Raw genomic sequence first — 23,583 nt, forward strand, 5'->3', positions numbered from 1 at the left:
AAATTTTGAAAGTGTTTGAACACTTCGCTCTTCTCCCGCATAGGGAGAATTAGAATTAGAATTAGATTAGAGAGGGGGGGGGAGGCACTATTAATAAAAAGCACATTTTTAATCCTCCTCTACAAGTTTCGTCCGATGGATGGGATGTAGGCCTCGGTCAAAACGTCATGGATTCAACTCCCACCGTTCAAAAATCAATGTGTCCTCACAACTTTTCAATTGATGGTCGGAATCGAGATCTAAAAATTTAATTCCTCACAACCCTCCATTAGAAACTTTGAGTGAATGCAATGACTTTTTGGATGCAACAAATTTGGGCAATAGTCTTTTCATCGATTTTTCTCCAAAATTGTGTAAGTTTGCACCCTAAGCTTGGAATTCAGTTTTCAAAAGTCCAACACGTTCCTTGTTTGATCAAGATTGATTCAAGTAGAAGATTTACACGATTTAATTGAAAATAGATATCAATTTAAAAAATTATACTCCTTTATGAATTCAAAAGATACAACGAGTTTCTCAACTCCCTTACTTAGAGTGGCTTAAAAGGTAGATAGATAAAGAAGATTAGTAGGTATTGTAGGAATATCCTTGAATTTCAGTTTAGAGGACCAACAAGACGGCATTGTTGTCTCTTGTAGTCAATGATCAATTATCCATTTGCATTATTCTTGTTCATCTTTTGTAATCCATACATGACTTGAACCTTTGTCCTTCCCTTCCTAGAGTGAACACTAGTCAATTGAGCTATGTTTGATTACATTTCATTTATGTCCTTCTTGTCATAGCTTTTCCCTATCCTTCAATCTTCCATATATAACCCATTTCCTCATGTGCGCTCCTCACATCACAACAACATTCTGTTATGCAACTCCTATTTCTATTGCCATTTCCTTAGACCTACCCTCTTTTGTAAGTATGAATCCCACCCCAATTAAGTAAAGAAGTTGACAAAACTTGTACAAAAGGAGTTCTTACAGTTTGGCTCAATAGTCTTAACCTTAATCACTCAACTCACTACAAACACATGTTTTAAAGAATAGGGAAAGAGATTTGGCTTAAAGAGAAGAAAAAACTAAAGATCCATGAGGAAGAGTTAAAAAGTCAGAAAAGTAACTTTTATAGTACCAACATCAATGGCAACGTCTTTATGGGTTGTGCTACGTCTGGCGGGTATTTAACACAAATATATGCATAGGCAAATATATGTAAGTGTGTGTTTGGTTCTCATCATTTAGGGGAGAAGAGTAGACTTTAGGAAATCGTCTTTTATATATGCATATATATTTATTGGTAATGGAGGGTTATTTGGGGAACATAAAGTTTTACCTCCCTTTTAGGTTCGTGGACATGTGTCTATTGTTAGCCAATAGCTCATCAATTCTCTCTTATTTTCACACCCCTCATCTCTACTCAAATTACGACCTAGACGCCTCTCCTCTTTCGTGAAGTTTCCACAAAGAAATCCTTAGTGGACATTTCCACAAAGGAAAAGTATTCATGGTATAGGTTTTAATGAAGGTTTCAAATTTTTGTGCAAACCTTTTCCATGAAGATTTTTCACTTCATGGAATTGAGTTCCCCGAAGGTTATCCACCTTTGAAACCTTCATGGGAAGAATTTCGCACAGCTTTGCAATCTTGGTTCAATGTCAAAGGTTGCAAGCATGGTGTTGTGCATCAATCTATGACCTTCATGGAAATGAGCTGCACAAATGTTGAAAACCATTGTCATACATGCCATTTGACCAATAGTATTGTCAAACCAAACCATGTCTCTTTTACGGTGGACAAATGGCCTTAGGGAAAATAACAAAACTAGGTATTTATGGAAAACCCAAAATGGAAAAAAATGGGACATCTCAAAGTTTTTCTCTTTAAAAAGGTCCATTATCACTAACTAGTTAAACATATGTAAGTTATGGTTGTTGCCATCATTTTCATTTTGATGAAAAGAAGTTCAAAAATGTTATAAGTTAAGAGGATTTCAAAGCTTAATCACATTTCATTCACTAGTTTGTTTGTAAGATATTGCATGTGTTATTTAGGACATTGTGGTCAAACTTGCATATGATCATATGACCCGATTCCAACAATAAAGTTAAGGATGTGCTAATTTTAATCAATGGATCCATAATTTTATATATATATATATATAATGATGGTGCATTAACAGATCCATGCACAGGTTAGATGGTTTTCTCATACAAATATAAATGTGTGAGGTTTTGGATTCAAACTAAAACCCCCACGTGTGAAACCCAAACATATATTTGGGGGTATTCAATACCACACTAGTTTCAATTGCAATGTTTTCATGATAACTATGAGGGAAGTACTAACATCAGCATATCAGCTATTAAAGTTATGATCTACTGATCTACTAGGTTGTCCAAGACACAATAATATAAAACACATAGCTTATTGAGTAGAATGAAGATAACACAGACATTATGTTCTTGAGCAGTTATATGGTCCTTTTGTGCCTTTTACTACAGAACAGCTTTTGCAAAATACAAAATGTCTGGGACAAACTCATAAATATGTACACAAGAATGCATCCCTTAAATATCACATTAAACTTGAACATACATAGAATTTTGAGCTTATCTGAAAATATATTTATGTTGTTTCCACAACCCTACTTACGTAAAATGATTTGTATAACAAATATTTTCAGGATTTACAACATTCCTAATCTCATCCATCTAGTATAACAGCAATAATAAGACACTAGTAATTTCAATAAAACGTGTTAATCTCATCCATCTAGTATAACAGCAATAATAAGACACTAGTAATTTCAATAAAACGTGTTACAACAAATCTTACCTTATTTTGATTCTTATATAATACTCTTTTTTTTGTAAAGCTTTTATAGCTGCAACTCTAAATCATTTCTACATTTTTATCATGTCCTCACACCGGATAATGATATGATTATGAAGACGTCGCAAAATCTGTCAGATTTGCTACCAAGAACCTTTTTAAGTCAATGGCACTTGATGATTCAAGTCAAATGATGAAATACCCTCATCATTTAATTATAAAAACGTTTCAAGTTATCTGTTGAAGTCCATGATTTCTCATACTAATAATGTAAACTTACCAGGTAAGAATGGCTTATTACAATTAATATTAAAAAACATGCTATCCCTTTTATGGAGAAAAAAAATTGTTCCCGTTTTAAGCATTAAGATTTACGAAAAATGACAACGTAGACATTCCTTTTGACGACAATAGCCACAGATAAATATCTCTACTATCTTTGAAAAGGAAAAAGAAACTTGGGCGCAGAAAATTTATGTACTTAATAACATACACACACACACACACGCCCCTTGGTGGTCATTTGGGAATCATGGTATGTGAGCATTTGAATATCATTTGTGAAATTTAGGAGCAACAATAAATTGGTCCTGTAACAATATATTTGGGTCATTTCACGTCTGAGAAAAACAAGCATGTTTCATCACCGCATCCAGTGTCATCCGCTTCTTTGGATCTATATATTTTTTCCCATTAAATTTTTTTACTTCTTATAATAACCAACATATTTCAAAAAGGGAGTAAATAAAATGTATAACTTGCCTTTACAAAGAAGCCCATCAAGAAGGTTGATGAGGTGCGGGTTTAGCCCATCGGGAATTTTCAATCTGCCTTGAACTATCTGTTCACATTACAATGATTCTTTAACATTATAAGGCTTGTAGATTCAAATCATTGCATTGACTTTCAACAAACCTAGAAACATGAATGATCAATCATTGAAAATTTTTGAGAAATAATGCAATTAACAATACCATTTGTTGATAATTAACTGCTTGTGAAAAGGTATATATGCACATATATGTACATATGCATACATACATACATGTACGAAATTTCCATTGCATGGATGTATGAAATGACAAGAGAACGACAATTGCATATTGCTATTTCACTAAGAAATAACTAGATCTAGTGGTGTTGAACAAAAAGGAACAAGAAAAGAAAAACAATAACGTATAGGAATAATTTTTATCCTCAAAAGAATATATATATATACGAGAATATAATACAGTCATGTCTTTTGACAGATTAATAGTGACCAAGGAAGATAATGGAGACTTACAACAGGTTTACCTCATCATACGTGCTTTGTAATGTTTCACCTATGAAGGGATATTGTCCCAAAACCATACAGTACAGTGTAACACCCAATGCCCAGACATCAGCTGCTCTCCCACCATATGTTGGTCCTGATGCACAAGGAAAAACAGAAAAAGCTTTATATTGCACTCTTGCCAAATGGAAAACGTTGAGACTACTTATAGCCCAATGGGTATTTTTCAATGATTTTTTTGACGATGAAGTTTTGAAATATTCAATCAGCTTTACAAAAATGTAAGGAAATACAACTATATTTGGAACAAAACGTGCTCAATATTGGGAATTTTTTTAACTATTTTCTACTCTCTCAGGGTTGTGACCTATAAATTACACCAACAATTTATATTATAATAAGTTCACGAGGTTACTTAATTCCTACCCTGCTTGGCAAATATGTTAACCTTAATAATAAAGAACCAACAAATTCATGTTTCATACAAATGACACATATGATATACGAATTTTGAAACACTATCACATATACCCTAAAAGTGATTATTCAGTTCAAGTGTCCAAGTTCTTTTAAATTATGTAATTTATCAAAATTGATTGGATCAATAAACTGATCTTTCTTCCAGAAACTACTGTAAGTGTTTATCAAATACATGGTTCTTCTAACCTGCCACAGTGTCTAAAAGTTTTCTTATCCCAATGAAACCTTCCTAGTTACAACCTTTTGTAACCAGCTTCTTAGCTTCTTTTTGAAGTGTTTATGTTTCTTTATAAGTTCACCTAAGCTACTTTATGTTTCTTTATGAGTTCACGAAGCTACTTTATGTTTCTTTATAAGTTCACCTAAAGTACTATTTCTGTATATCTCAAATTGCAGATTATTGTTATTTTTGGAAAAGATTCTAGCACTGCTTTTTGTAAAATGATCAAGTCTCTCCTCAAAACCAAGCAAACTTTGAGAATTAAGGTCCATATAGCAAAAAGTTAACAATAGATATAAAAGGAGAAATGCTCTTACAAAGATTTCTCACATCATTAAGCCAATCCATAGAAAAAATATGTGACCTTAACGACCACAAGCGGAAATAGAAATGATCAAATCTGGACACTAGTTACTGACCCAAAATGCATTCTGGTGCGGTGTAGACAGGGGTGCCAGGAGATCTTCGAAGCTCATCATTGTTACCCTTCGCATGGTAAGGAAATAACTCGTAAGGTAAACGGCCATAAACTGACTCTTATATCATAAATTGATTATCTGATCGGTAAGACTTCCTATTGTAGAGAAATTATTAATCCCCAGTTACAGAATACTTTAAATTGCTAATGAACTTACGTCAAATCTCTGGCTGACACTGAAGTCGCAAATTTTGATCTGTCCAGCAGCACTAACCAACAGATTCTCTGGCTTGATATCTCCATGTATAATTTTCTACAAACATAGATTGTATTCATTCTGTTTTGAATAAAGGACCTACATCTGTTTATTATCATTGCATGACCCATTTACCAAAAGAAAATTTTGCCATCCCTAGAAGTACCTACACTTACATGGCTATGTAGATACATAAGTCCTTGAACCACATCCTTGAAATATCTCAGAGCAAGTTCTTCTCCTATTCCCCCAACAGGACCTGAACCTTCAAACAGACATGTACCTTCAACATGCTCCAAGACTGCCCAAAAAAAGAAAGAATCATGTACAAATACAATACAAGTAACAGCCCAATCGATCATTTATAGCAGCAGAATTTTCTTCTTTTTTGTGAGAACATACTCAAGTAAAGACGATCATACTCAGTGTCATCTATTACTTCCACAAGTTTCACAATGTTCGGATGATCCAATTCTCTCATAATAGAAACCTGAAAAACAAAAGACATAAGAATATTACAAGAGCAAAAATGAAGTTGGGTTCATAAAATGTAAACTCTAGAAGTGAATGCATAAATTGAGACACTAATCCATAGGGAAGAGCAATGGCTTTTGAGTCTCATCACCATTGATCACAGAATGGTCAAGTTGATTCATAGACCATAGAAAAGTTTACACTTTTTAAACATTACCTCACAGGCATTAAATATAGAATCTAATGCAGTGATCTTACTGATGCATAAGAACGATGAGCAATATCTAGTTTTCATTATAAATGATTATATGAGGTTTACCTCTTTCAAGACATCAGTCAAGGCAGTCTCTGATGGAGCCACTTTGATCTTGCGTAGACGTGACTTCTGAACTATCTGTGAGAAGTATAAACAAATAAATTATGTCGGATAAATGCGTAAAGACATATCTACTACTTTACGGCTGCGAGACATTTAGAGCTACTACCTTCATTGCATATAGCTTTTCATCATCATTATTTCGACAGAGAACCTGTTATTCCATCCATGCCACAATCACACTTGTTAAGGAATCAATCTTTTGAAATGAACTTTTCTGAGGCAAGCTGCAATTCACAATTACAGAAGAAATAGCTGAATCAAACCAGCACTGACCACTTTGCTATAGCTTCCAATTCCAATAACTCCTTCCCTCACATAGTTATTAATCATTTTCTTTCCATTACAATCCTGTTGTAAGGTACAAACAAGTTAATGCAATTTAGTAAAGTCTTATGCTTGACTTACCCCTGTGTTATTTAGGTAATGGGCACAGATTCAGTACTGCCACATGCAGTTTACAAATGGCATAAGATGGAAGAGATCCTAGAATCATGTATTCATCGTTTTTCTACAGGAATGAAAGATTATAATGGATAAGTCATAATTCTACTGACAATGGATTGAACTAATAAGACTCTTACATCTTATGAACACACTATTCCTTTCTTTAAAACATCATGAAGAAGTAAATACTTACATGGAGATGACCTACAATTTGTATCTTTACACAAGATATCAGATATATACTCATGTATATATATGAATATTTCGAAAGAAAATTAGTTCCTCATTCTCTTTAACAAACATAGACAAGAGATGTTCAACACAGCAACAAAGGATAATTAGGAACGTCTAATTTGTTTCGTCTAGAAACATTCCTAACTATCTTGAGACACCCTTTGGCCTAACATCTTAGCATACTCAAACACTATTAAGAAATGAGACCAAACATATACAGCATAAGGACGAGAATTCATGATAAACTAATGATCTTTCAATCCTAACACACCATATGTAAGGGTACAACCTGGAATGTTTCTGTGATTAATGTTCCAATCTAGGATCTCTTCAATTAAAATGAACACAGTTCAGAAAACTTTACTAGGAAAAGGAAATTGGAAATATTGCTTGTACTTCGCTGAAAAATGATTGGATTGAATGGCTGAAATGTATCCATATTCCATGCATCCATTCCAACATGGCTAGAGCGTTTAGGGTTTTAGTTTGTTATATACAAACCACAAATGACGTTTGGTGTACCAAGCTAGAGGCATGACTTAGACATCTTTTCATCGAGTTTGTTATGCAAGATTACAAAAACAGAAAATTGTTTAAGATGGTCATACTTTGGAGAACTTTATGCATACTAGAGCAATTTCTTTGGTTTTTCAAAAATCGAAATTCTTTGTTCAGACTCCAGAGTTCCTATATTCTTAGTCGGTATCTTTTGTGCTGACATATATTTACTTATTACAGATATTGCAGCATGATATTTTTTTAACTTCTTTATGATATATATTAGAGATATAAATGGGAAGATTCTATTTGATTAATCAGAAACTATTTAGAAGCCTATTCCATCTTCAACAAACCTAGCTGTGTGCTGCCAAACTTTGAAAACATTAAAGAGTTTGCTACAATTGGAGCAGCAGCATTCAATCTTTCAGCTTAAAGATTGCATCTATGCCCTTCTACAGCAGTATGCTTAAGAGTAAATTTTGATTTTCATTTATTTAAGACCAAATTCGAGCAATTAACTATTCTTGAAGCAGTGATGCTAAATTTTTCACAGTCGCGATTTGAATGTATTGGCTTAAGGCTCCAGTTTTATCTTCAAATTTTTACAACCAATTCAAGTAAGTAACATTTCTTGAAGTCTACAACTTGAACTTCACAATGTTTTAGAACCAAATTGGAACAATTAACAACATTTCTTCAGGTTTACAATCTGATTAACAAAATTCTTTAGGACCAAATTCAGAACAAAACAACAAAAAACATTGAAAATATGCAATTTATCACATTTTCTTAAGACTAGTTTGAAAGAAATTAGCAGCAACGTTTCTTCAATAAAGAGGGATCACTATACCTCGCTTCGGACAACATCGCGAGTAAAGACAACATGGTCCGATGTTGACATACCAAACCCTACCCCTAATTCGTCAGAAGAAAGTTTCTTCTTGGTAGCATATTTTCCATTATTTTGAGGTGAAGATGAAGAAGAATCGACGTAACCATGGACAGATCTCGACGCGGGGGATTTTTTTTCTTCGTATTTGAGCAAATGCTCATGGGAAGAGCCTAGAGAAAAATTAGGGCTCGTAGATTTCTCTTCTTTTTTCAGATCTTGGCCAAAAATCAGATCAAACAAGCTGCAACAACCCATGATTCTCTTATGGAAGGATAAGATGAAGATGTTGATGAAGAAAAGCAACGCAGAGTACACCTTTCATCCTTTTCGGGTTGGGGCCAAAAATGACGATGTTTTCCTCAGGATTTGTGTTGGCAAAGAAGAGAAATTGGAGGGAAACGAGGAGAAATTAGGGTTAGGGTTTTTGAAAAAAGGGATGAAGATTTTGATGGCGATGGTTACGACGATGGTGGAGATGAAAGGGAAGGAGAAGAAGAACTCTGCTTCGTCCCGCCATCGCCATGGCCCTCTCCTCTCCAGGGTCAAAACATTGGGAATATAAAATTACAAAAATGGGCCTGTGGTTGTCCTTTAATTTCAAGGTTTACCAAATTTACAAAATAAATACCCCCCAAAAACAAAATGCCCTTCTCTCAGTTCTATTTTTACTTTATTTTATTTTAATTCTGATGATTGGATAAATACCAATTTTTGTTGTAAACCAACTCTCTCATGGGCCAATTTTGGCCTTAAGAAGACATTAATATATCTTTCTTTCTTTCTTCTTTCTCTCTCTCTCTCTCTCTCTCTCTCTCTCTCAATCCCTAACCCTATTTCCCTTCTATATACCCAACTCCAAGAAAAGGTAGGAAAAAAAAACATAGAATGCATGTATGTATTAATTATTATGGCTATTGGGCGTATCCTGACCATCCCCAAATGCTACATGAACATCGAGCAAACGTGTGCTCGTCAAATGTCTCTGCGAGATAAAAAAGATGCTCCTCTGAAAACTTCTTTGAAAAGGCTACATTGTTCTACACAAAGAGGAACATAGTCTGAATGCTTGGAAAACCTGATCCATTTGGGACATGGACTCACGACCGCTCACGATTTGCATGAATGTGTGGCTAATTTCTCGGAAAATCTTTTAGATTGGGTTTAGGTATTGCTTAGTGTCCAATAGAGAAGCCAATATTGACCCATGGAACTTAAGTACAAAAGTTTTCTTAACGGGTTTCTCTTTGCTTAGAAGGTTTTGATCTATTGGAGAAATTTTCCTTTCACATGTCATCCCCATCAATGAACTAGTTAGTAGAAACAAATAAACTAGAATCAAAGTCCATTGACGTGAAACTACTTGAAGCAATAAAAGGTTTAGGTCAATGGAATCCATGTGAATCAATATAAGTTTATACCTCTAGACATAACCAATAATGTTGCAAATGCGTTTAGGTCAATGGAATCTATGTGAATCAATATAAGTTTATACCTCTAGACATAACCAATAATATTGCAAATGCTTATGTCGGAATGCAACATAAAAATACACAAATCAAGATATACTTATCATGCAAATTGAAATAAAAAAAAGCAAACAATGGGTTTTATAGAGTCAACAACAATGAGATTCTGATCTTCAATAGAAAATGCCAAAGGTCATCAATCAAATATACCAAGAAAGCTCTGGAACATATGTTCTTGATAGACATCTAGCAATTTCATGGACATTATTCAAATCATCAAATAGTATGTAGTCTTGAGTCAAGCATATGTAGGGGATGTTTTTTTATGTCTCGTGATCACTTCAACAATATGTCAATTATTATGGACATTTTGCAACTATACCATGATGTGATGCGTTAAGGTTTAAGCTCAAACTTAGAAACTCTAAGTTGTTGTTGCCATTCGATATATAATGCATTTTTATGGCCAAAAGAAATCATCAATCTAGATCAAATGGTAAGGTATTTGTCATGTACGTCTCCTGTGACAGTATTTAGGTTGTCCACTTAGTTGGAAGATCATTAAGGAAATTAAGAGAGATGATGAACCGCTCCATCGCACCTGCCTCTGCGCATACGACCAAGGATGACGCCGCTCTTGCGGTTGCCTCTGTAGGCATACACATAGGTCTGCCTCAGGCCTCAGCTTTTCAAGCTACCTCCCATCATGATCCCATACCTTCCTCTTCTCAGGCTCCCTTACTTTCCTCTCCCCATGAATCCTTGCCTTCATTTGTTACGGCTACTGGAAAAACCGCCACATGTATGGCTGATCTAACAACATCTAGACAGGGGAATAAGATAGTGGTGATGCTTGCATATTCACATGTTACTGTAGTACCAAGTGGACATGCAATTCCAGCCGCGAAAGTTGTTGCGTCAAGGTCGCCGAAGGGATCATGTTCTGAAGGAAAGGCTAGGATTGGAAGAGATAGCAAGAAATCATATGTGGCAAGAACTTTGCTTAATGGGGTGGTAAGTGATGGTTCAATGAACATGGATGCAAGTTCAAGACAAGAACACTCACCACAAGGTCGCGATAAGCTTTATCGGGGCTCGAGTGTAGCTAACCCAAATGCAACTCCTATTTCGGACAATGTGGTTGAACTCCTGTTATCAAAACAAGATAGGATTCATATTTTGCGAGAGATTCAAGTGATGGAAAGGAGGACGATCATTGCACGTGTGTTGGGGATTCGTCCATCACATGCTGATTTACGTTTACTGTTACAAGCTGTGTTAAAACAGGATGTTGACAACTTTGTGGACGTGCAAATGTTAGGAAGGAACTACTATCAACTCGAGTTTGAATCAGATCGAATTGTGCCATTTATGTTAGAAAGGAAAGCTATTGCAGTCAAGGGAGGATGAGTTTCTTTTCACAAATGGATCCACAATTTCTCGGCAAACCAGGTACTCCATGAACTTGACTCTCTTTATACATGTATGGTGGTTTTTCCGAATTTACGTAAAGAATGGACAACTTCCATCGCATTAATCGCTGCTACAATTGGTACGGTATTAGAGGTATATGATAAGCCAAGAAAAGAAGGAGACAAAATGTTAGGTGCGATATCAGTTAAAATTCTGGTTTCTAAGGCTACAATATTGCCGTCTCACATTTTGTTGCCCAATTTGTTGGACTCAATGCAGTCTCCGTATTCTCAGAAAATCATGTACCGAGGTCTGCCTAATCAATGTTTTCGGTGTTTTGGGTTTGGCCATTTGGCCAAACATTGTCCTAAGTTTCAAAATGCCTCTCATATAGTGGATCCCTCTACGACCATTATTCCATATAAGGCCTCATCTGAAGGATGGACTATAGTAGAGAATAGGAAAACATCTCGACCAAGTAAAATTCAACAAGTACAACCTAATAACCTTCAGGAATTTCCTCCCCTTCATATTAAATATACAACGCTTCATGTAGATGGTGAGGATCCTCAAGTGCCACTTGTGACAAGTTCATTGATCCCATCGAAGACTGATACATGTCCCCCAATGACAGCAATGCCTTCTAAGTCATCTTTTCAGTTGATAGAGGGTCAACCACCTACCAAAAGAATCTCGCCAGATAAATTGAAACAGAAGGAAGATGACATGGAGATTGAAATAGCTCAGCAAGGAAAGCTAGAGCTACAAGGGCAACAAAAGATGGTGGATGTCACTATCCAATAATGGGAGGAAAATGCACTTATACCTACAACTGATAATAACAAAGGAAAAACTATTTATGAGAAAAAGGAAACAATGGAAGTAGAATTGTTATTGACAGAGAAAGAGGCCAATGGTTTCAAGTTTGGATCCTCGAAGGATATGGCAACATGCCAGGAGTTGGATAAGGCTGTCAAAGAACATAGGGTTATAAGTATGCAAGGAAGGACTTGCTAACAAAGCGACAAATATGCGCTCAAGAGGGTACTAAGAAGAGTTGTCAAGATATTCTCCTTGAGAAACGCACATCTTCAAATCATATGTAGTATGGACAAGTTAAATATCCTTTATTGGAACGTGCAAGGCCTGGGGGGGCAGGCCTTTCCTAGATTTAAAGGACTTATACGAGCAGATTTAGATACACCAAATGTTGGTGCAATTGATATTCTTTTTTTGCAAGAGCATCACTTGTCCGCTGATAGGATACGGAGTTATGGTTCCATCCTACCAGGGAGATGGATACATTTATGGGTCCAATGATAGGTCCAAATAGTAGACAAGCTGGTTTATGCATGGCTATTAAAGAACAATGGGCATCCATCATAGTCTCGGCAGGTACTATTTTGAATAAAATGGCGCAATTTCTTATTCTTCAAATAGGACCACAAAAGACTGGTATTATAAATCTATATGCTTGAATCTAACTCATCCTCAGAAAGAGCTTCCTTTTGGATTTCTCTTTTTGAATACGTCGAATTAGCGGATTCTTGGCTTGTGGGTGGTGACTTTAACATGATTGAAGAAGCATTTGAGAGAAGGGGAGGCTCAATCAGTACAATAATAGGCCGAGAAGCTAGAGCTTGGGATTCCTTCTGCTTCTCTTTTGGTTTATTGGATCTATGGAATATTCACTCCCTTTCTCGAATGCAAGGCACCCTTTAGTTCTCCTGGTCAAATGGTAGTATGGTTGCAGCTAATTTGTCATGATTGGATAGGTTCTATGCTAGTAGCTTTTTTTGGGAAGCTTATGGATCTATGGGGATTATTCTTGGGACGGTAACTTCTGATCATTATCCATTGAAGTTAAACATTGTATTCACCAAAAGATCCTATCTTAAGCAATTCTATATCTCAAACTCATTGCTTGCTGATGAAACTCATAGAGTTTCTATAGCTCAAATCTAGTCTAAGTATAGCTTCTTTGATGCCTTTCTACTCAAAGATATCACTTATGCCATTCTTGATGTCAAGAGCTTCTTCATAAACATAGTTGCCTCTTCAGTTGATCGATGTAGTGCACAAATTGCTAATTTGCATCGAGCATTGGTTGCAACACAAAAGTTATTGGAAAAATACCCAACCTCACCGATGTTGCTCTTGGATTTACAAGTAAAAAGCAATTTAAAAGAAAAGCAACATGCAAGAGGCTCGTATTTCTACCAACGTAATACAACTTCTTGGTCACAGAAGCAGGATAGGGTTAACAGAGAGTTCTTCAGTCAATTTAAACAGAAGTATAAAATACAATCTATCAAAACCCTAAAACGACTTGATGGCTCTTAGACAACGGATGATTCGGAAATGTGAGACATAGCTACGACATATTATCATCAATTGTTATCAGCTAAATCCTTCTTAGAGGAAGATCTTAATAAGAGACAACTTGTACTAGAAACAGTACAACAGAAGGTCACTCATGTAATGGCTTCCCAGTTGCTTCAACCATTTACAGAAATTGAAGTTTGGACAACGGCTAAATCCCTGGGTAAATATGTGTGTCCTGGAAAGGATGCCATAGGAGTGGTATTCTATTTGCACTACTGGGACTTGTTGGGGCCTATTCTTACTAGAGCAGTTAATTTAATTTTCTCAATAGGGAATATGCTTGATGAATGGATGGAAGGAATCATATACATGATTCCGAAATCCGATGCTCAATGTAATGAAATATCAAAATGGAGTCCAATAACTTTGCTTAATGACATCTATAAAATAGTAGCAAAAACTATAGCTCATAGAATGTGACCGTTGCTTCCCTCGATTATACATGATACACAATCAAGATTCCTTCAAGATAGAAGCATCTTTGACAATATCTTCCTTTTTTGGGAGATGATTGCATTGGCTCAACATCACAAACAATCCCTTGCTATACTATTATTAGACTTTGAGAAAGCATATGATAAAGTAGATTGGGACTTTCTAGAGGCAATTCTATTAAGATTAGGGTTTCCAAGTGCATGGATAAAAGGTGTGTCTGCATTATATATATATAGACATGCGTCTAGCTCAGTTCTATTTTCTGGAGGCAATGGTACATTATTTCCAATTTCCAGATCAGTTCAACAAGGTTGTCCGTTAGCACCATTTCTTTTTATTTTATTTGGGGAATCTTTATCATCTTTTCTTAGATCCTCAATGACGGCCATCCAAGCAATGGCCTTACCTATTGCAAACTCGACAGTTCTTGATGCTGAGTTTGTGGATGACACTGCTCTTTATATTCGCGGAGATGTTGTTAATCTTGATCGGGTACAAAATGCTTTATAGATATTTTCGGATGCTACTGGAGCCTCTCTCAATTGGAATAAATCTATAGGCCTTTGGGCTAGTGATGAACTATGTCCAGAATGGTATCCAGGCCCTGCATTCTGTTGGCTAAATCATGGGGAGCCGATTCGTTACTTAGGCTGTCTTGTTGGTATAGATTTACCATCTGAAGTGATGCTATCACCATTGCTATTATCAATTAAGTGTAAGTTGGTATATTGGGCCTCGCAACAGTTATCCCTTGCAGGTCGGGTTGTCATTGCAAATTCAGTGTTGTTGGCCTCAATGTGGTTTATCGCATCTGCTTGGTTGTTCTCTAGGTCGGAAATCATGAAAGTTTAAAGCCTCATACGTAACTTCCTTTGGGGTGGAAAAAATGGATCTCGTGTAATGGCCAAGGTGGCATGAGATGTTTTGATTACGCCAAAAAGTTAGGGAGGGTTGGCCCTAATAAATCCCTTGATACAATCTCGAGCTCTCTTGAAAAAGTTTGTAGTCAGAGGACTGTTGCAAGGGACAGAGGCATGGAAGGGTATGCTGCTTAATTAGCTAATGCAATTATCTCCCAAGACGAGAGGAAAGTGGTTGCCGTCTTTGAAATGTATGTTCTTGACAGATATTCAGATACTGAGATGGAATCTAACATCCAATAGATTTCTATTGGGGATCGTCAAAGCATGGGATGCAATCAAGATTTTTTTACGCAAGGAGATGCCTAACACATGGGATGGTTGGATGAATCAACCGCTTTTGGCTAATTCTCTCGTTCGGGATTCTATTGGAAATGTATTGGGCCTTAGACCTCATCTTGCATGGGGAAAACTTGACAATGGGCCAACAACATTAGTAGGATCCTAGATTCATTTTCAACAGATGCCAGAAATGGATCGCCTTAAGTAGTTACACTCGATATATGGGGCGAAGACAATGACAATGGATATTTCAGCAGCCTTCTCTCATGCCTCATCGCGACTTCAGCCAATGTAGGAGCATATGTGGTTTGGTTGCCTTAAGAATGGCATGATGCTTTTCGTTAAAGGAATTTCTACAGATGGGTGTATTTTTTATTTCCATATTCAACAGGATAATAAGTTGGGGCCTTATACACCCTCTGATAATTTGCTACAAAACCTGCTTGCTATTCCAGTTAGGGTGATTGCCAAAACTGGTAAGAAATGGCTCTTGGATCCACAACCATCAATAGCCCATATGTCGGATATGCTTTGGTTATATGCACGACAACCAATTAATAGGCTAATGTGGGACCCAGGGGGATGGTCTTGGACTAGTCCCATGATGGATCCAATGCAAAAAGTTCCGTTCTTTTAGTATACTATGAAATTTGGTAGAACCTTACTCATGTCTAAGAATATTCCAACTCCTGCAGCTCAAAAGCATTGGAATAAGTGGGGTGTATCAAGTAATCATTTGAAGGCTTATTGGAAATGGATTTGGTCTTTTAGGGGACCAAAAAAATACTCTCTTCAGATGGCTTTTACTACATGCAACACTACCAGTAGGTCAGTCTTTGAAAGGAAACATGGCACCCATTTTTAGACAATGTAGTTATTGTGGTGACTTGCAGGAAACTACCAAGCATGCTCTCTGGTCCTGTTCACTAGCCCAACAGGTATGGAATAATGTTCTTTCTTTATTCCTGACAATTAATGCAGGTTGCCTATTCTCCTAGGGATCAGCGGTATGGGGGGTTCTCCATTCCAGTCTCTTATTGTATGAGGCAGATGATGCTCTAGAGGCTAAGACAGTCGTCAATGGGCATCTAATATCTGTCTCCCCTTTTCAGCAACCTCGAAAGCAAATGCATGCAACCCATGTATGGAAAACAATATCCACGGTTACATTATCGACCTTATGGAAGTATCAGTGTAAAAGACGATATGATTCCATAATTCCCCTTCTCTTAGATATATTGCTAGAATTATGCGAGAACTTATTGGCGGTAGTGCGTGGGCAATAGGACAATATGTCGGGCCCTTCGGAGGTTGTTCTTAAGAAAAGGAAAAAATTACTGTAGTTATGGAGGAAGTTGCCTCTATTCACGGTCTCCTCTCAAGGACCAATCTGGAAATATCATCATCCTTGGCCCTTCCCCTAATTATCCTTTTTGTATATAACACTCTCTAATTGTACAATTTGTAGCCTTACAGTGTTTTTTCTTAATAATAATGAAGGAAATCTTTTTGGAAAAAAAGAAAAAGATCATTAAGGAGCACAAAGGTGAATGAATGTTTGATCAAATAAGTCAACACCTAAAAATTTAGACACTTGCAACATGGTCATTGCATCTAAGATTAACAATAAATCAATCAAATGTCATAGCATGTGTAGTTCTACATTCCAAGCAACCCATGGGCCACATGTTGCATTTCCATATCTAAAATTAGTTGTTCTTGTTCTTGAGTTGTTTAAATTCCCTATAGCAAAGTGTTATTACAAATCATCAAAAGCGTACAAGCATGCAACATTCAACTTAAAGCATTCGACATAGTATTAAGAGCTCCACTTTTATGGATGATGCAGAAATCAAATTCTACTTGAAAATCTTGGCATCAGGCTTGTTTCCAAGACAATTTCGGCTATGATTAAGAATATTGCAAGGATATATTATTGGTAATCACTTTATGGAATTTATCCTGGACATAATGATGCCATTTGTGTAAGGCATAGATGATGGAAAGAATTTCTTTCTCATGAGTAGGCCATCTTATTTCAATCTCTAAAAATTTCTTTGATTCATATGCAACCATGTGGCTATCCTATATCAAAATTGCACCATAAGCCACAACATATGCATCCATATGGATTTCAAATAGTTTATTAAAATTAGGTAGCTTAAGAACCAGTTACGAACTAATAGCTTGTTTGAGTTTCTCGAAAGCATCTTGTTCTACGATTGTCCATTTAAAACTTGTTTTAACTTTTGTCAAATTAGTTAAGGGGCTATAATTTCACTAAAATGCTTGGTGAACTTATGCACATATTACGTGAAGCCTAGAAATTTTTGAACTTCCATAGTTTTTGTAGGAATTGGCCATTTTTGTAATACGTTCACTTTGGTTATTCCATGCAAAGGCCACGTTTCCCTACCTAGAAACCTAAGTCAATATCGTGCATTGCAAACTCACATTTTTCCAGTTTAGCATATAATTTATTCTCTTGCAGTATTCGCAACACCTTCCTAACATATATAATGTATTCTTCCAATGTTTTGTTATGAATGCGCAAATTGTCAATGTATAAGATGACAAACTCATCAAGAAATTCACAACATAGATCATTGCCCAGACGACTAAATGTTTTTGGTTCACCTGTAAGCCCAAAACTCATAACCATCCATTCGTAGTTGCCATACCTTATCTGAAAAGTTGTTTTCTCAATGTCTTCTTCTACAACTTAGATTTGGTATATCTCGACTTGGGGTCGATTTGCGTAAGAACTTGTGCACTTGTCAATTGATCTATTATGTCATCACTAACTCGTAGAGGGTATTTACCTTTGATCTTTATATTAATGAATGCTTGGTAGTCCATCCGCATGCGCATGATTCCATCCTTTTTTTGCAGCGAAACTAACAAGGCCCTTATATTGGAAATTGCTCATGTGGGTGAACCCATATGTCTCTAGCTTTATCAATTTCATCTTCAATTTTGACAATTGAGTTGATAGTCAACTTGTATGGAGCTTTAGTTGGTGGAGTGCTTCTCAATAAGATATTGATTTTGGGATCAATGGCTCTTTTGGGGGTAGACCAATAGGTAACCTGGCTACCAAGACATCATTAAATTCAATTAATAGAGGCTCAATTGCTGGATTACCCTTGTGTCCTTTCCATTGTTTTTTTTTCTTGGTGATGGACAATTGCAATGCATAAGAATAATTTCCCCCCTTTTTTAATGAAAAGAGTTAGATGTAGAAGCTTGTAGCACAATAGATACAACCGGCTCAACCGAACAACAGAAGACAATTAGGAATACATAGAGTGGGAGAGAGAGAGAGACTGAGTGAGCAAACAACAAGAAAAAAATTCAATTCAAATTGTTCTCAGTACATACAAATGTGCTTACAGAGCACTTTATATACAAGCCTTGACAACAAGATGACACAAGTACTGACAAGGACTAAGTTCAATCATCATAAAGGAGCGTCTGACAATATCTGAACATAATATTCCTAATAACTATGTTCGGCCCTAACAACTCTATCAACCTGCCGGCTCCTAGCCAATCTTGTTGTCGGCTTCTTCAGTCGATATTCCTCAACTGACTCGGTTGTCAGTTTCTTTAGCTGATCTGGCTCATGTTGAGCTTGTCTCTCAACACGACGGGTCTTCGTTGAACGGGCAAACATCCACAAGCACCATTAGTGAGACACACAAACCCAAGGGTGGTAGAGCGCCTCAAGAAAGAGGGCAAGAAAATGTGAGGTTCGTCCCTGAGAGAAATGTGGTTGAAGCACCGTCTATGTAGGATCTCCAGATAGCGCAAGCTAGGAGAGAGAGTGAGCTCCCTCCTCAAGATCGACGTCCCCCATTCTCGCAAAGATGTATGTGGTGCGACACTCCCGACCACCCACGAAGGGAATGCAAAGACTTCCAAGAGGCCCTAAGAAGGAATATTGTCTACCTTTTGAACAACAAGGTCTATTCGACAGAGATGAGGCGCCACTTGGGATTGAACCAAGGCCGAGGAGGCATGAGAAGGTTAATGGAGGAGACCGAAGCACGACATGAGAAGGTTAAGTGGGGAAAGAGGCAAGGAGGCAAGAGGAGAAAGAGATTGACTTTTGGTCGTCAATCATTGGAAGCCTCTCTAGGGGAAAGCTCAAAAGAGAAGAAGCAGACGAGGTGGAAAGAAGGGTCCAAGAGGCAACCGGGTGGAAGGATCCGATAGAAGAAAAGACGGGCTTAGTAGAAACCGCTTGCCAAAACTTCGAAGTAATGGTGGAAGAGAAAAAGGTAGGTAATGACGAGGGAGTGGTCCATCAGGGAAATTCGATGCCGATATCACGACATAGTGACATAAATTACATAGTTGGTGAGTATTGAACCTACAACCTCACATCAACAAATGTTATGCTCAACCATTTTGATATGAGCATGCATTTATATATAATATTTCAATATTCTATAGTCTAATAGCTAGTACATTTCAGAATCAAAATATTCTAGTTGTCAGTATATTCAAGAAATATTGTACGGTATATTATGTTGGGAAAATAGGTCCCTCCGGATGGGAAGAAGAGAACGAACCGAATCAAAGACACATGGGAAATTCGGCCGAGGCCGAGGCCGAAATCGAAAATCGATTTAATAGCCGATTCGGGGACTATAATTGTAAATAGTCAGAATGTGCCCTTGGTGGGCCATATTTGTAAACAACCCTAAATGTTGTATTAGTATATAAACATCTAGGGAAATCATTATGCAATATAGTGGTTGAATCATTATAGTGGTTGTATAGTTACACAGTGAAGGTAGTTGCCTCTGTAACTAGTGAGAGAGAAAGAATGTGTAACCCTGTAGTCGTCCCTTGACGAAGAAGAGCTCAAGTTTGTGAACTTGTTGTACTCCTCTCCCCATAGTGATCTATTTTGGAGTTTGTGAACTCCACTAGTTTTTTCCCTTTTCGGGTTTTTCCACATAAAATATCTTGTGTCTTTATTTTTTTTCATTTTCTATGTGTGCACTATCTCATTGTCGATTCTTTGCACCCGAACATACATACGAGAAACCGGTTGTGACCGGTTTTGATCCTAACATATTCTAGACGGGTATGCCGACGCTAATTGAGTTAATGTTATTGGTTGTCAATTTGAACTCTCTGGTATTTTCTGTCTATTCGAATGATATAATGGGTTAATCACTCACTTTAGATATTTCTCGAGTATATTCTAGAGATATTCAATCTCGAAACTTGTATAAATACTTGTAACCTCTTTGGTCCCTTTCAAGGGATTCAACACCAGTCATTGACACATCCATCTAGTATTCTCATTTCATTCCATCTGGTCTCCTTCTTCATCTTTGTCTTCATGCTCTCATGTCACTCATAACTTCTAGAATTCCTAACCTTGTCACTTCTAACTCCAAGTTCGTAGCCCCATCATCCACGCTTGGTGGGTCAACCTCGACTATTTACCCTCCCATAATAGAAGAAGTCGAGTCGACCGCTTCAGTTGCACTCCTTCACCCGTTCGTGTTCCAGTTCTCGGTGAGGGCTGCATGGTCGCTCACTTTGGTTTGTGTTCTAGCTCTTGGTGAGGACCACATGGTCGCTCACGCTCATTCGTGTTTCCGATGAGGACTGCACATGGTCACTCACGTTCCAGTTCCTAGTGAGGGCCACATGGTCGCTCATGTTCCAGTTCCTGGTGAGGACCGTGCATGGTCACTCACCCCCGTTCGTGTTTGAGTTCCCGATGAGTGTCGCATGGTTGCTCACCCCCATTTGTGTTCCAGTTCTCGGTGAGGGCCACGCATGTTCGCTCACCCTTGTTCGTGTTCCAGTTCCCTGTGAGGGCTGCGCATGGTCGCTCACCCCATTTTGTGTGCCAGTTCTCGGTGAGGACTGCATGGTCGCTCACTCCCTTTCGTGTTCTAGTTCCCAATGAGGATCACATGTTTGCTCGCGTCGTTTGGTGTTCCACTTCCCAGTGAGGACCATACATGGTGGCTCACGTCCACTGGTGTTCCGCTTCCCGCTTGCCCCTACACCACGCTTTCAAAAAGACGGTTGTACAGGGGAGGATAATGTCATGACACAATCGTGACATAAAACATATAGTTGGTGAGGATTGAACCCACAATCTCACTTCAACAAGACATCATGCTCAACCATTTGGATATGAACATGTATTTGGAAATAATAGTTTAGTATTATATATTCTAGCATACAATACATTCCAGAATATTCTAGTCTTTAGTATATTCTAGAAATATTCTATGGTGTATTCTAGACGGGTATATTCTAGAGATATTTGTTGGGTATGTTCTAGAGATATTTCTCGAGTATATTTTAGACATATTCAATCTCAGAACTTGTATAAATACGTGTAACCTCCTTGGTCCCTTTCAGGGGATTCAACACCAGTCATTGACACATCAATCTAATATTCTTGTTTCATGCCATATTGTCTCATTGATGCACATATTTTTCTTCATGCTCTCCAGTTAACCTTAGCTTCCTATGTTCATAGTCTTGTCATTCACAACTTCTAGAGTTCCTAGCCTCGTCACTTCAAGTTCAACTTATCGGTTGTAGCCTCGTCATTCATGCTTCGTCATAGTCCATGGTTTGTGTGTCCGTGACAGTTTGAATACCTTCCAACTGGAAGCATCACCCGTTTTCATCATCGCCCTTGTTTGTAGAGTTACCATCGTCACAATCCTTGCTTCTAGAGCTACTGTCATCAACATCCTTGGTTTTAGAGATGCTTCTTCCTCCTCATTTTCAGCACCTCTTGTTGTCTTCATCAATGCTACTTCGCCCAACCTTCATTGGCATCAACACTACTTTGCATGTTCTTTCATTATAATCATTGGTCCGCCCTCTTCATTGTCATTGTCATAATCTATAGGTATCATTTTGCATCACGATTTTGGTGAGGATTAATTTTGATCACTCACCTTCACAGTTCCGGTGGGGGTTACAACCGCTCACTTTCTTGGTGGGGATCGAATCATTGCACGCTTGTGCTCCAATTTCCTTTGAAGAGGATCTATTTCGATCACTCACCTTCTAGTTCCAATGGGGGTCACAACCACTCACTTTCTTCGTGGGGATTGCATCGGTTTCTCGCTAACGCTACCATGTGTGCAACTGTGTTTTGGGTCAATCTCGACTATTTACCTTGTCATGATAGAAGAAGTTGATTCGAGCACTTCACTTGCACTCCTTTGCCCGTTGTTGTTCTAGTTCCCAGTGAGGAACACACATGGTCGCTCACACCTGGTCGTGTTCCAGTCTCCGGTGAGAATTGCACATGGTTGCTCACACCCGTCGGTGTTCCAGTCTCCGGTGAGAACCACACATGGTCGCTCACGCCCATTCGTGTTCCAGTTCCAATTCCTAGTGAGGTCCGCACATGGTTGCTCACATTCCAGTTCTCGCATGGTTGGTCACTCCCATTTGTGTTGCTGATGAGAACTGCACATGGTCACTCAAGTCCGTGTTCCAGTCTCCAGTGAGAACCACACATGGTCGCTCACACCCATTGGTGTTCTAATCTCCGGTGAGGACCGCACATGGTTGCTTACACCCGCCGGTGTTCCAATCTCTGGTGAGGACTATACATGGTCGCTCACGTTCGTTGGTGTTCATGTCGCCGGTGAGGACAACACATGGTTTCTCACGCCCATCGGTGCTCCACTTCCCGCTCACCCCTCCACCACACTTTCGAAAAGGTGGCCGTAAAGGAGAGGATAATGTCATGACACAGTGACATGAAATACATAGTTGGTGAGGATTGCTCCACTTCCCGCTCACCCCTCCACCACGCTTTCGAAAAGGCGGTCGTAAAGGAGAGGATAATGTCACGACACAGTGACATGAAATACATAGTTGGTGAGGATTGAACCTACAACCTCACATCAACAAATGTCATGCTCAACTATTTTGATATGAGCATGCATTTTTATATAATGGTTCAATATTCTATAGTCTAGTAGGTAGTACATTTCAGAATCAAAATATTGTAGTTGTTAGTATATTCTAGAAATATTGTACGGTATATTCTAGAGATATTTCTCGAGTATATTCTAGAGATATTCAATCTCGGAACTTGTATAAATACTTGTAACCTCCTTAGTCCCTTTCGAGGGATTCAACACCAGTCATTGACACATCAATCTAGTATTCTCATTTCATTCCATCTTGTCTCCTTCTTCATCTCTGTCTTCATGTTCTCATATCACTCATAACTTCTAGAGTTCCTAACCTCGTCACTTCTAGCTCCAA

At 37.8% G+C, this 23,583-nt stretch overlaps 2 protein-coding genes across 3 annotated transcripts; one reads left to right on the forward strand and one right to left on the reverse strand.

Annotated features, from left to right (window-relative positions):
• Positions 1-3,195: 3,195 nt before the first annotated feature.
• Positions 3,196-8,962, reverse strand: LOC147860118 (serine/threonine-protein kinase GRIK1-like). Its single transcript, XM_087324807.1, has 11 exons — positions 8,358-8,962; positions 6,602-6,676; positions 6,435-6,479; positions 6,269-6,343; positions 5,878-5,965; positions 5,652-5,776; positions 5,437-5,532; positions 5,221-5,287; positions 4,122-4,237; positions 3,588-3,666; positions 3,196-3,501 (listed from the first exon to the last, which is right to left on the reverse strand). Exons 1-11 carry the CDS (start codon positions 8,652-8,654, stop codon positions 3,440-3,442), a joined length of 1,125 nt encoding a protein of 374 aa, XP_087180933.1. The 5' UTR covers positions 8,655-8,962; the 3' UTR covers positions 3,196-3,439.
• Positions 8,963-10,658: 1,696 nt separating this feature from the next.
• LOC147860119 (uncharacterized) lies at positions 10,659-12,243 on the forward strand. Of its 2 annotated transcripts, none has more exons than XM_087325020.1 (3): positions 10,659-10,774; positions 10,820-11,867; positions 11,946-12,243. In XM_087325020.1, the coding sequence occupies exons 2-3, from the start codon at positions 11,351-11,353 to the stop codon at positions 12,080-12,082; spliced, it is 654 nt and encodes a 217-aa protein (XP_087181146.1). In that variant the 5' UTR covers positions 10,659-10,774; positions 10,820-11,350; the 3' UTR covers positions 12,083-12,243. The 2 variants fall into 2 exon arrangements, with proteins under 2 accessions (XP_087181146.1, XP_087181147.1); XM_087325021.1 differs by having other exon boundaries at positions 10,665-10,774.
• Positions 12,244-23,583: the final 11,340 nt, after the last annotated feature.

Source organism: Azolla caroliniana, unplaced genomic scaffold (assembly GCF_043228905.1).
Source record: "Azolla caroliniana isolate FFs.n. ecotype wild unplaced genomic scaffold, voAzoCaro1.0.p SCAF_9, whole genome shotgun sequence".
In the NCBI taxonomy this organism is placed as follows: domain Eukaryota; kingdom Viridiplantae; phylum Streptophyta; class Polypodiopsida; order Salviniales; family Salviniaceae; genus Azolla; species Azolla caroliniana.